Genomic DNA, 13,969 nt, shown 5'->3' on the forward strand with positions numbered 1-13,969 from the left:
TCCTTTGTTCAGAAAGTAACACTGATGTCCCTAGTCTGATGCAAGGGGTAGCTGAACAGAACAACTGATCTTGGTGGCTTCAGAAGGTACAGATTGGGAAGTTTTTGGACAGGAAGAAAGAGCAGATGCCAAGGGCTGAAGAAAGGGGAGATATATTATAGAATAGGAACTAGGGAGCAGAGCAGAGCAATGAGAGATCTGTTCTTTATGATTCTATTGCTATGACTCTGATGATTCCCTTACACCATATACCTTGGAAGAGACATTTTGGTGCAAAAGCAAGGCCTAGCAGCAAAAAATTACCAAAATATCTAGGAAAAGCAACGTGTGTAACAAAGACTGAAGCTAGAAGGAATGTTTTAATGGTACCATACCATGCTAAATAGAAAGGTATTTTTCATGACAGGTATTTTCCAGTTTCTTTTGATTTAACTCCATTGACAGGGGAATGATAGGCTAGGCTGCAGTGTTGCAGAAAATGACCTTGTGGTTAGATTGCACTGTAAGCGGATATGAGCCTAGAGTGTCCTCTTGGTGCAAAACCCAAAAGCCAACAGCGCAGTGGTCTTTAATAATAGCAGTGTTACTGGCAGTACTATGAGAAGGGATATTTCTATCCTATTTGGCCCTGGTGAAGCCATTCCTGGAGTGGTGTGGCCAGCTTTGGAGACGTGACTTCAGGAAAGACAAGGGTAAAATAGAAGTAAAAGCAGAGTAGCTGACAGACAAGCAAAGCTTTCCCCTCCACCCCGTGCCATTTCTTCACTTGCCCTTCTCCCTGTCTCTCTGGAATGACCTGAAATAACTGAAATGTGTGCAAGAAACGCTTTCCAAAATGTCAAGACATGTTACTTTGGTCAAGATCAGAAAATCCAAAAAGACTTGACTTCCTCTAAAATCAAACTTACAAAACACTTATTTGTTGCTCCAGCTAGGAGGTATCCTCTGCTATTGCCTTTATAAATTACAGGCAACAACTCATTAGTATATCAAGGTGAATGTTCTGGACAAAGAGTTTTTTCACTGAAAAATACACATTTAGATAACCTGATACAACTTGTGTATTCATGACAAATTTAGTAAATTGTCTTGGCTAAGAAAAGAGAAGGGAACACTGGGAAAAACTACACATTCATTAATGAGCTGTAATTGCAACACATCAGGTCTGGTGCCTGTAATAACCGGTACCAGCCATAATCAACACTACTGCACAGTAGTGCCAGCGCACACTTTTCAGGTGACACTTGTGGCAGAAATGCCACCGTGGGTGCCCCTCTGCAGAAAGCTGTCTCCACCAGCCTGGGAGGCTGGTGTTGAATCCCTCAGGGCGGGGATCTCCCACCTTGTCTACATGGCAAAAGCCTGGCGCCTGGGAGGCGATGCTCTGGTCACCTGGGCAGGGGGGGGAAAGACCTGGCCCTGCGCGGGCCCAGGTAGCCAGGGATGCTTGGGAGATTGGTCAGCTTGTGGTCAGTATTGGCAGCTTCGATTGGACCGGGCTGCTGAGGTCAGAGAGGTTATTTAAGGGCTTGGTCCAAGAAGAAGGGGAGTCAGCCATTAGCCATGCGGTCATCCAGGTGAATCTGAATCTGGCTCTCTCCTCATCACCGCATGCTCCAAGAGTGCCCTGCCTCCAGAGGAAACTCCAACCACCTCTGGACGATGAGAGTGAGTAAGCTACTAGAGATCCGATTAGATATTTAGCTTCAGTAACTCAGATGCGTGTTTAAACGGCTACCTCAGCCACCCTGGTTTGCTCTATGGATTCCTTTGATATTCCTGTAAGATTTCTATGTTATTGCTCTACCTTTTACCCTGTTTCCGCCCTACCCCCTGTAATCAGTAAAGTTCTCCTTTGTGACCGGTGTGGGAGACTTATTGAGGGGTGGGTCTAAATTATGCCAAGGAGGCCCCTTAGGTCCGTGGACTAAGGGAGACTTTCCTAATTAGCCCCTGACTTGGGGAAGTGCCCCAAGTGCTTGTATTGGGTCTAGGACCCATTGGACGATCAGGCCTGCGTTCTCCAAGGCGCGCAGAGCCAGAAGTGAGTCCAGAGCCTTGGATGGTGGCAGCGGGACCCCAGGCTAGCAGGTGTGCTCCAGGGAAGGGGTCGGCCGGACGGGAGGCACCCCAGGGAGGCACTCGGAGCCTGGAAGGTGGTCGGGCGCAGGGAGGTGGGCGGCTCAATGCAGGAGCGCCCCCTACTGGCCTACCACACGTGGTGTTAGCGGTGGGATCCGAATACCCTGCTGTATTGGAGGCATAATTTGGGGAAAGGAATAGAGTCACTGAAATCCCTTGAGCAAACAATTTCTAATTTGACATTGGGTCGACTGGATAGGGTAGAGAGTCAGGATGGAGGACGAGTATGTCCAGATGACTGTGCCTGAACTGAAAGAACTGGCAAAAGAGAGAGACCTTCACGCAATGGGAAGGCTAAAGAAGGATGAGCTGGTTAAACTCTTGTGCACCAGCGAGTCAGAACAAGTGTCAGGTTCATGCTCGGCAAGTCCTGAGCCTGACCCAGGAACACCCTCCCGCTCGTCCAGCCCCGAGGCCTCCAGGAGATCACCCTCTGAGAGGGAGCGGCAGAGACTCCATGAGATAGAGCTGAAAAGGATGGAGTGGGAAGACAAGAAGGAACAACGACGGCTGGAGGAAAAACAGCTGGAGGCCCAGCGTGAGAAGGAGCAGATAGAATTGAAAAGGCTGGAGCTGGAGGCCCAGCGCCAGCGCGAGAAGGAGCAGATAGAATTGAAAAGGATGGAGCTGGAAGAGAGGAGGTTGGAAAGGAAAGCCCGGCTGGAGGCACAAAAGCTGGAAGCACAGCTCCATTTGCAGACCATTGGGGGAAACGCGAACCCTCCGCAAGCATCCGGGGAACAGCCCAAACTGGACGTCTCTGCCTTTGCTCGCTACCGAGAGGGAGACGATCCTGCAGTGTTCCTAAGCAACTTCAAAAGACAAGCCCAGCGGTGCAAGGTGCCGGAGGAAAAGATCATGATGTACTTGTCTGCTCTGGTAGAAGGTGACATGGCTGTGATCCTGAACAGCCTGCCCCCAGACGCAGCTGATGACTATAATGCCTTCAAAGCTGCTGTGTCCAAACGGTTCAAGTTAGGACCGGATTATTTTCGGAAAAAATTCCTGAATACGCGCCCACAACCCGAAAAGTCATTGAATGATTATGTGGTCATGTTGTACGACACATGCAATAAATGGTTAGCTGAAGCCAAGGTTGACAATTTAGATAAGGCAAGCCATCTCCTGGTGCTGGAACAATTCTATTTTTGCTGTCCGAGAGAGCTTAAGACCCTGGTCAGGGACAGGGACCCCAAAGATGCTTATGAGGCCGCAGACATTGCAGACCGACTGTTGCTAAACCGGGAGAAGCCTCCCTACTCTGGGAAGGAGCAAAAAGGGTTCCAAAGAGGGGGGAAGGGAGGCCCAGGTCAAAAAGGGGAAAGAGGGCCACCTCCTGCCGAGCGCAAGGCGGCCCCAGATTCGGACAAACCACCCAATTCGGAAAAGAGGGGGTGCTATAACTGCGGGGAGCAGGGCCACAACTGCCCAAAGCTTAGCACTAGACCCAAGCCCGTCAGGCGTGCAACTGCCGTGAGCAGCGAGGGGGAGGACCGGAGCCCCTCTGAGGAGAGTGTCTGTTGCTACAGGATCACAAACTCCGAGGAGGTGATGGCCCCCCACCGGACCATGATCACGGTGAAGGAGAGGACCCTTGTGGGGGAACTGGACACGGGGGCCAGTGTGACACTGATTAGTTCCAACCTGGTCTCGCCTGCAGACATAATCCCGGGGAAGACCCTCACTATTCACGGAGTGGGGTCCACACCCCTGAAGGTACCGGTATTCTGTGCCCCCGTCGTGTGGAACGACTGTGCAACGTATCTGGAAATGGGGGTACTGGAAGGGGCTCCGGCCCCCATCCTGGTGGGACGGGATCTTATGGGGCAGGAAGCCCAGCTCCGGAGGTGGGAACAGATCCAAGAGCCAAAGCCCCACACCGTTCATGCGGTGACTCGCCTGCAGAGCAGGAAGGCTAAAGAAGCGGGGTTAGGAAATCCCCGGGAGAAAGCCACCCCATTGGCCGCAGGGGAAGGGACCCCTGCAGACGGCGATTGCACCCTGGTCCCGGAGGAAACCGATAACCCCGAGGGTGGGTTAAGTGACAGTCCCGGGGAGGCGTGTATTCCGTCAGTGGCAGAGGGAGGTGACACTAGCAGGGAGGAGACCCAGGAAGTCCCTGTGGGTGAGTGTGCACTCCCTGCTGATTGCCTAGCTGGGCAAGAGGAGTTCAAGTGGGAGGTTTGGGAGGACCCCAGCTTGGAGGGACTCCGGCAGATGGCTCAGGAGCAAGAGACTGAGTTCACTCCGGACAAGAGGGAACAGGTGGTCTGGGATAAGGGGCTTCTCTATCAGTTGTGGGTGCCGAAGAACCATGCCGAGACCAGGGAGCCCCAGCGCCAGCTCATAGTACCCCGGAAATACAGACAGCAATTGCTTGCCATGGCTCACGATCTACCGTGTGCAGGTCACATGGGCAGGGAACGGACACGCCAGCGGTTGCAGGTGAACTTTTTTTGGCCCAGAATTGCCCAGAATGTGACGGACTATTGGAAATCCTGTGAGACGTGCCAGCGGACGGGCAAAAGCGGGGACAAAAGAAGGGCTCCCCTGCAGCCCCTCCCGATCATAGACCAACCCTTCCACAGGGTGGCCGTGGACATTGTGGGACCGCTGAAGCATAGGACTCGTAGGGGAAAGAAATACATACTGACTCTGGTGGATTATGCAACGCGGTACCCGGAGGCAGTTGCCTTGACCTCCATCGAGGCACCCGTGGTTGCTGATGCCCTCATCAAGGTCTTCTGCCAGCTGGGTTTTCCCTCCGAGATCCTGACGGACCGGGGTAGGAACTTCATGGCGGAGGTAATGGAGTGCCTGTGGGACTGCTGTGGGGTGCAACACCTTAAGACCACAGCCTACCACCCTCAGACAAATGGGCTGGTGGAAAGGTTCAACGGGACATTGAAAGGGATGCTCAAGGCCTATGTGGACTCCAACCCCAATGACTGGGATGAGAAACTGCCGCAGTTGCTCTTTGCCTCCCGGGAGGTGCCCCAGGAGTCCACTGGGTTCTCGCCCTTCGAGCTGATGTTTGGGAGGCGAGTGCGAGGTCCTCTCGATTTTGTGAGAGAGGAGTGGGAAGGGAAGATCACTTCCACCAAGACCTCCGTGGTGGAGTATGTGCTTGATTTCAGTCAGAAACTAACTGACATGATGAAGGTGGCACGGGACTCCCTGGGACAGGCCCAGGAGAAGCAAAGGTCCTGGTATGATGAGAAGGCCCGCTTACGTACCTTTGAGCGGGGTGAGAATGTGATGGTTTTCCTGCCACTAAAAACGGACAAGCTGCAAGCTGCTTGGGAAGGTCCCCATGCTGTCCTGGACAGACTGGATGATGTGACCTATGTAGTGGGTATTAAGGGTAGGAAACCTAAGACAATTCACGTGAACATGCTTAAACCCTACTTTGACAGAAAGGAGATGGTATTCTGGGTCCCCTCCGTTGAGGGAACTCCGGAGGACCCCGAGGAGCCGGTCACGTATGGAGACTGGGATGGCGAGGCAGGGATCGAGGAACTCCGCCTGCCGGACCATCTGCCCTCCCAGGACAAGGACCAGCTGCTCGCAGCGCTCAAGGACTTTGAGACTGTGTTCTCTAACAAACCAGGTAGAACGGACCTGGCGGTACACTCGATAGAGACGGGCAGCCATCGCCCTATATACTCCCGACATTACCCAGTCAATGAGAAGGTGAGGCAAGAAATAAAACGGGAGATCGCAGAGATGGAGGAGTTGGGGGTAATCCGGCCTTCGACGAGTCCCTGGGCCAGTCCGGTGGTACTCGTCCGGAAGCAGGATGGGACCATCCGGTTCTGTGTGGACTACCGGAAGCTGAATGCCATCACCACCCCTGATGCGTACCCTATGCCCAGGATGGACACGTTGCTGGATCACCTGGGCCCAGCCAAGGTGATCTCAACTCTCGATCTGTCCAAAGGATTTTGGCAGATGGCCCTGGACCCGGATGCCATAGCCAAGTCTGCCTTTACCACACCTACGGGGCTATACGAGTTCACAGTTTTACCTTTCGGTTTGCGCAACTCTCCCGCCTCTTTCCAGAGACTGATCAATAATCTACTGCAAGGATGTGAGCAGTTTGCCATGGCTTACATCAATGACATCGCCATCTTCAGTCCGGATTTCGAGTCGCACCTGACTCACCTGACCACCGTGCTAGGTAAGATCAAGCAAGCTGGTCTTACGGTGAAAGCCAAGAAGTGCCAGTGGGCACTATCGGAGGTAGTGTACTTGGGTCATCGTGTGGGTGGAGGTAAGATTGCTCCCTTGTGGGACAAGATTGAGGCCATCAAAGAATGGCCACCTCCACAGACCAAGAAGCAAGTCAAAGCCTTCCTCGGCCTGGCGGGTTACTACCGAAGATTTGTCCCGGGGTTTGGAGCAACCGCAGCCCCGCTGCACGAGCTGACCAAGAAGGGCAGCCCGGACCCGGTGGTCTGGAAGCAGGGGTGCCAGGAAGCTTTTGACACCCTCAAGGCGGCCCTGGTCAAACAACCGATCCTGAAGGCACCGCTCCAGGATAAACCCTTCTACGTGGCAACGGATGCCTCCGACGTAGGACTGGGAGCTGTGCTCTTACAGGAGCACCAGGAAACATGGCACCCCGTGGCGTACCTCAGCCGGAACCTAATCCCTCGGGAGTGAAACCTGTCCTCCATCGAGAAGGAGTGCTTGGCCATCGTCTGGGCCCTGAACAAGCTGAAGCCCTACTTGTGGGGACAACAGTTCACCGTCCTGTCAGACCATGCCCCGCTGCAGTGGCTGCAGACCATGCACAACACCAATGCCAAGCTGCAACGTTGGTCTTGGCAGCTGCAGGAATTTAATTTTATGGTCCAACACATAAAAGGAAGCCAGAACGTGATAGTGGACTCCTTGTCACGAAAGGACTCTGAGTAGTGGGTCCTTGGGACTTGGGACTAGTGCGGAGATCACTAGTGTAAGACTGCTATCAAGTTTTATGGTTTCTGTATGTTATTGTCATAACTTGTTTCATGTTCTAGGTTTTTCCCTTTTCCTTCTTCTGGCATCCCGCGGGAACTCCCTGACCCGACACGCCCGGACCCACGGCCCTGTGAGGCCCCATGTCCGAGCTTGTAAAGGAGGGGGGGGAAGTGTGGCAGAAATGCCACCGTGGGTGCCCCTTTTCAGAGATCTGTCTCCACCAGCCTGGGAGGCTGGTGTTGAATCCCTCAGGGTGGGGATCTCCCACCTGGTCTACATGACAAAAGCCTGGCGCCTGGGAGGCGATGCTCTGGTCACCTGGGCAGGGGGGAAAGACCCGGCCCTGTGCGGGCCCAGGTAGCCAGGGATGCTTGGGAGATTGGTCGGCTTGTGGCCAGTATTGGCAGCTTCGATTGGACCGGGCTGCTGAGGTCAGAGAGGTTATTTAAGGGCTTGGTCCAAGAAGAAGGGAGTCAGCCATTAGCCATTAGCCATGCGGTCATCCAGGTGAATCTGAGCCTGGCTCTCTCCTCATCACCGCGTGCTCCAAGAGTGCCCTGCCTCCAGAGGATACAACAACCACCTCCGGACGATGCGAGTGAGTAAGCTACTCGAGATCCGATCAGATATTTAGCTTCAGTAACTCAGATGTTTAAACGGCTACCTCAGCCACCCTGGTTTGCTCTATGGATTCCTTTGATATTCCTGTAAGATTTCTATGATATTGCTCTACCTTTTACCCTGTTTCCACCCTACCCCCTGTAATCAGTAAAGTTCTCCTTTGTGACCGGTGTGGGAGACTTATTGAGGGGTGAGTCTAAATTATGCCAAGGAGGCCCCTTAGGTCTGTGGACTAGGGGAGGCTTTCCTAATAAGCCCCTGACTTGGGGAAGTGCCCCAAGTGCTTGTATTGGGTCTAGGACCCATTGGACGATCAGGCCTGCGTTTTCCAAGGTGCGCAGAGCCAGAAGTGAGTCCAGAGCCTTGGCTGGTGGCAGCGGGAACCCCAGGCTAGCGGGGGTGCTCCAGGGAAGGGGTCGGCGGGACGGGAGGCACCCCAGGGAGGCACTCGGAGCCTGGAAGGTGGTCGGGCGCAGGGAGGTGGGCGGCTCAACGCAGGAGCGCCCCCTACTGGCCCGCCACAACACTAATGTGCAGTAGACTAATTCTACTGCACATTAGCATGGTTTTTGTCTGTCATGCTAATGAACAGTAGAATTAGTGCACTGTGCTTGTAGCTTCTCATGTAGAAAAGCTCACAGAGTGGGGTAAGGTGAGGCAAAAATTAAACTAAAATAACAAAATTAAATAAAATAAATCAGGTTTTAAAATGAAATTGAGATTTTAATTTTGAAACAAGGCTTTTAAGAAAAGTTTTTTTTTCAATGTAATTTCAAAAGCAAATTTAAAAAGTAAAGAAAGAAAAGAAAGCAAAGTGAATCATTTGGGTTCAGTTCAATAGAAATGCTTCAATTGACCTGAAATGAATTGGATGGGGTATTTGCTCCAAGAAAAGTGAAAACATTTAGTTTTAGATGGGCCTGAATTTAACTATTTTTCCTTTTATTTTCCATTCATTCATTTGAACCACAAAAATGTCGATTATTCACGTATCTCTACTTACCATAATGGAAGATCACTGGATTCATTATTTAGGATGGCCAGACTGTGCACCTCTGGAACTCAAATCCTCATTCTTGACTGACACCCCACCAACACCCCCAATGCACCCTCTTCCCTCCTCATTGTCCAAGCTGTACTTCCCTCCCAACCATCTTTTGTTGAAGTGGACCCCTTGTCCCAGCCCTGACCAGATGCTCATCCTTAAGTTCCTTAACTAGTGTCTGTTTAACTCCCATAGCTGATGCCCATCATGTCCCAGCTGTAGCCAACTTACCCAGCCAAACATACACTTATATTCTAAAAAAAATGGATAATATAAAGAGATTGGTTGACATGAACAACAATGAGCAGATATTTATTTCCTATAGTGTGTCTAACTCGTAGTTTTCCAGCTGTCTGCCCAGATGGCTTTGGCTCTGGTTTTACACTGTGGATGTGGAAGCATATGTTTGCAGACTGACCATGGCTAGGTATGTACGTGGCTATGTATGCATACATCTGATTGTATGCCCTGGAAAACAAACAGGGAATTTCAGGACCATTAAATAAGTGCTTAGGGTCCTTCTTCATGAAGGCAGAGACTCGGTTTACAAGTGACCCTTGCTTACAGTGAGTTTGAGCCTGCATCTGGACTAGAAGTACCTAATCTGATCATACATTTTCATTAGTAGTTTCAGGAGCTGGTTCATGGTAGACTCCTGTGGTTTGTCACTGTGAATATCCCTAGAGGAAGACTCTACAGGGCTTTGAATAAAAATCTGGTGGTGGTGATAATATCTCATACAACTAGTGACAAACATGGCAAGTTGGAGACAGTACTATAAATAGGATGGCTCTGAGAAAACAGCTTCAGGTTTAAGCATAAGCCAATTGGAAATGCATTTTGTAGTAAATGTCTTGTGGCTAGCTTTTACTGCACCCAGTTGCTAAATGGTCTTTCAAGAGTAAGAAATAGGTTCCTTAACTAGCTGGGTGAATAGAAGATGGGACTACATGAAGACAGATAGATAGATCTGGGAGGATAATTGAGAAAGGGAGGATAGACAGGGAGGATAATTGAGAGAGAGATTTTGAAGAGGCTTAAAATCAAGTACCAGCATCCTTTGAGCAATGTTTAGTATGTTCTCATTGTAAAGGATGACTGGAAACAAGGTCATCTAATGATTTCTAAGTGTGGCTTGACAAAAGTTAGAATTGAGTTCTGTTAAGTAAATGCTATTTAAGTTTTCCAATATTTTACACAGCCCATTGTTGTTAAGTTTTTCCAGGCAAAGGATAAGATTGTTGCCTTTTTTTGGATCATTTAAGCTGAAAAGCAAATGTAAGTATCTGTGTGTATGTGTGTATGTGTGTGTGATGGGGGATATGTGTGTAGATGGACATGTGAGTAGACGCGTACAAAGTTTTGTCTGTTTTATGGGAAAGCTGCTTTAGGGTTTCAGTGATGCCACTAACTCTGGCGGCTGGCAGACAAGAGATTTGACTGAGGTGCATCTCTGATCTGCTTAGGCTGTTCATATAGTCTTTTAAAGACCTAACTAATTAGACTGGGTGCGGGGGCGGGGAGGAACGACCAAAATTTACTGGAAGAGATTGATATAGATTATCCTGGAAATGCTGGATTGACTGAACTGAACTAACAAAGACAGTTTAGAATAGCATAAGAAGTGCCCAAATTACAAGTTAAACTCCTCCATTCTTTTATAATTTTAGGACCAGGGCCTCTGAAGCTGAGACATGCCTCTGAAAAATTGCACCAGGGTGACTGAATTCATCCTCCTTGGATTCAGAACTACCAGGGACCTGAACTTTGTCTTGTTCCTGGTGGTTCTTCTCCTCTACCTTCTATCCCTCATAGGCAATGGCCTCATCATCATCATGGTGAGGGTTGACCGCAGGCTTCAGACCCCCATGTATTTTTTCCTTAGCAACCTCTCCTTCCTGGAGATCTGGTACACCACTGCTATCATCCCCAAAATGCTGGCCAACCTCTTATCAACAAGGACGACCATTTGTTTCTACTGCTGCATGGCTCAAGGGTACTGCCACTTCCTTTTTGGTATCACCGAGTTTTTCATCCTCACGGTGATGTCCTTTGATCGATACTTGGCTATCTGCCATCCCTTGAGATACACGGTACTTATGACCATGCGGGTTTGCTTCCAACTTTCTTTGGGCGTCTGGGTTGGGGGGTTCCTCTCCATTTTTCTGCAAACGTTTCTGGTGCTGCGGCTGCCCTTCTGCTGTTCCAACGTGATCAACCATTACTACTGTGACATCGGGCCCCTTCTCAAGGTTGCCTGCGGGGACACCCAGCTCATCCAATCTCTGGGCTTCATTGTCGCTGTGTCTGTGATACTCAGTTCCTTTGTATTCACGGTGGTTTCCTACATCTTCATCATTGTCACCATCCTGCAAATTCCTTCCAGCAAGGGGAGGCAGAAAGCATTTTCTACCTGTACTTCCCACCTGACTGTGGTTAGTATCTTGTATGGTGCAGTTTTCTTCATGTATTTAAGGCCAACTGCCCACCAGTCCTCCTTTAGCCTCAATAAAGCAGTTTCTGTGCTGAACACTGTCCTCACCCCCATGTTAAATCCTTTCATATACACCCTCCGCAACAATGAATTCAAAGTGGCTTTGAGGAAGGCACTGGATTGGAAGGCAGTGAGTTTTCCCAAAGCTAGCCAGGTGGTCCATGGTGACGAACAATGCAGCTGGATACAGCACAAAGGTGCCTGTGCAACCTTGCACTGATTTCACATGTGATCATATCCATTAATGATCGAACTGTTGTTTTTTCCTTTCTATTTGTACAAATCCCCAACCTTGTGTGTTATTTGTTGTCCTTTTTAAAATAAGATGATAGGAAAGGGACAGGTCATCAACTGAGCACAGTTACTAAGATTTCCCCAAGCTGCTTCACAGACAGATGTTTTCAAAGCCTATGGGGTTGCAGCAGGAAGTGTGTGCCTACTGTCTTAGGAACAGCAAAGGGCTGGCAGTGGACTGCAAGGCTGGTGTTAACTTTGATAAACAGGAAATGACCCATATGATGCACATGGTAGCAGAAAAAGTAGGAAGAAGAAAGAGACCTGCCAGCTCCTAGTCCTATCTGTGGCAACTGACAAATTTGGAAACTTGCCTGTTTGCTTGAACTTATGACTGGAAATGTCTTCATCACATTTTGCTTGTGTTCCTATGTTTTGCCATCATCTCTTGTCTGTATGAATCTACCTGCCTCTTCTCCTGTACTTTCATTGTAAGCTCTTTAAATAGGCACTGCCTTTTTGTTCTGTGTTTGTATAGCACTTTGCCAAATGTGATTCTTGCCCTGGCCCAGGACTTGAGTTCATAGATACCTTAATACTAATCCAATTTCTATTCTTTCTATCCAGAGAAGTTTCTGAAGGAGAGAGAGAATATTTTGCCTTGTAAATAATTTTGCAGGACAACGCATTTTAATAAAAAATCATACAAAAATAAAGCTCTATTTGCTTTTTATTCCATGACTGATCACTAGCAGGATGCAGCCAGACAGAGATTCACATTCCCATGGCTTTAACATGGATTTTTTTTGTTTGCCAGGAGAAGCCACAGTCAAAAGCTTATCATGAATAATGTGTGGCTTGCACTTGAAAATATGGTGGTGCTAATATTCAGCTAGATTCTGTTCCCTTTGTTTTGAGTTTTGCCTGGTTCTTGGGTTGATCTAAGACTATCAGTTATCAGTTGGACTTTTCAAGGCATAAAAATGGTATGATGAAAAAGTAAAAATTATCAGATTCTACTTATTCAGAGGAACCAAAGAAGGGGGAGAAACGTTACTTCACCTTAGGATGCTGAAGATTCACCATTCCTGGAAGGGCTAAATCAAGATTCATGCAATTATCAACTGCATAAAGAATCAATTAGTCTCCAGCCTGCATGACAGAGGAGTTTAGATGCTTTGATTCTTTTTTCATGAAGAAATTAAAAAAAAAAAAAGTTTCCATTGTTTTTAGTTACCATAACAAGAATACAATTTAATATATAACTATTTCTATAAATATGTCTATAGATAAGAAGCAACAAGATCTATAAATATATATCTATAGATATCTATTCTTACCCTTACCCTTACCCTACATCAATCGATCGATCTGTCTGTCTGTCTGTCTGTCTGTATGTCTATATATCTATAGATATAGATGTTTAAATAAAATGATGATACGAAGAAACAGTATCTGATCCTCTAACAGCTTCTCATCTAGCCTTCATGCTGACATACCTGAGAAGTTGAGTAGTATCCTCATACCCATTTGAAAGTTGAAAAACACAGCATTACAGAGAGAGGATGGATGGGATTTTTACATCTCAAGATACAGAAGAAGAGTCTTCTGGGGTCTTTTCAAAGTGCATCAAGAAGGTAGGGGTGTAGGTTGTAGCTGTGTTGGTCTAAGGATATAGGCAGACAAGGTTCCTTGGGTGAATTTGATATCTTTTATTAGACCAACCCAAATAGTTGGAGAATGGTTATTAAGCAAGCTTTCGAGTTCAAAAAACCCTTTGTCAGACTAAGGAAGTTTCAGCAGTTGGTGTGTGCTCTTCCTGGATAGTAGGCAGTCTTGAGCTAGGGAAGTGGAGCAATTTTTCTACAACAACAGGCCTGAATGTTGTGAACACTATGGATTCTTATTTGAAATCTCTGGGTTTATTTTGTGAATCATGTGTACAGATCTAATGCTGGGGGATTGAGATGTGTGTACATCTCAACCAGGGAGCCCGGGCACCCTGGCTGAGAATCACTGGGCTAGGATCTCCATCTTACGTAGGACCCTAACAATGCAGATGAGCCCCCAAGGGTAAGAACCAGCTCGTTCTCAGAGGCTTGTGGTGGGATTTAGGCATCCTAGTCACAAAAATATCCCAGCTTGTTCCTGCCCCTCAAGAAGTAGGCAGCTAAACTTCTGTCAGTGACTCCATTTCAGACTGCAGCCCAGTGGTCAAGGAGGCTGAAAGGAGGCACCGCTTGGTTTCACTCCATGCTCCTGGAGTTAGTTACAATTTTTATCCAATGGCCACCGAATGACTAAATGGTCTTTACAACAAGTTCCAAGTCCCAGAACTCCCCTCACTAAAGAAATGTTGTCACTACATGTCTACAATGACACACTCCATTTTGTTTGCTTCTTGGATTGTTTCTTTATTTCACATGTAATGCACATAGTTAAAAACATGCATTCAACCTTTTAGAAGA

General features: G+C 48.4%; 1 protein-coding gene across 1 annotated transcript; it reads left to right on the top strand.

The window, feature by feature from the left end:
- The first annotated feature begins 10,467 nt into the window (after positions 1-10,467).
- On the top strand, positions 10,468-11,487 carry LOC102572212 (olfactory receptor 6X1-like). Its single transcript, XM_006277484.1, has one exon. The coding sequence runs from the start codon at positions 10,468-10,470 to the stop codon at positions 11,485-11,487; it is 1,020 nt and encodes a 339-aa protein (XP_006277546.1).
- The last annotated feature ends 2,482 nt before the right edge of the window (positions 11,488-13,969 follow it).

This window comes from Alligator mississippiensis, chromosome 7, assembly GCF_030867095.1.
Source record: "Alligator mississippiensis isolate rAllMis1 chromosome 7, rAllMis1, whole genome shotgun sequence".
Lineage (NCBI taxonomy): Eukaryota > Metazoa > Chordata > Crocodylia > Alligatoridae > Alligator > Alligator mississippiensis.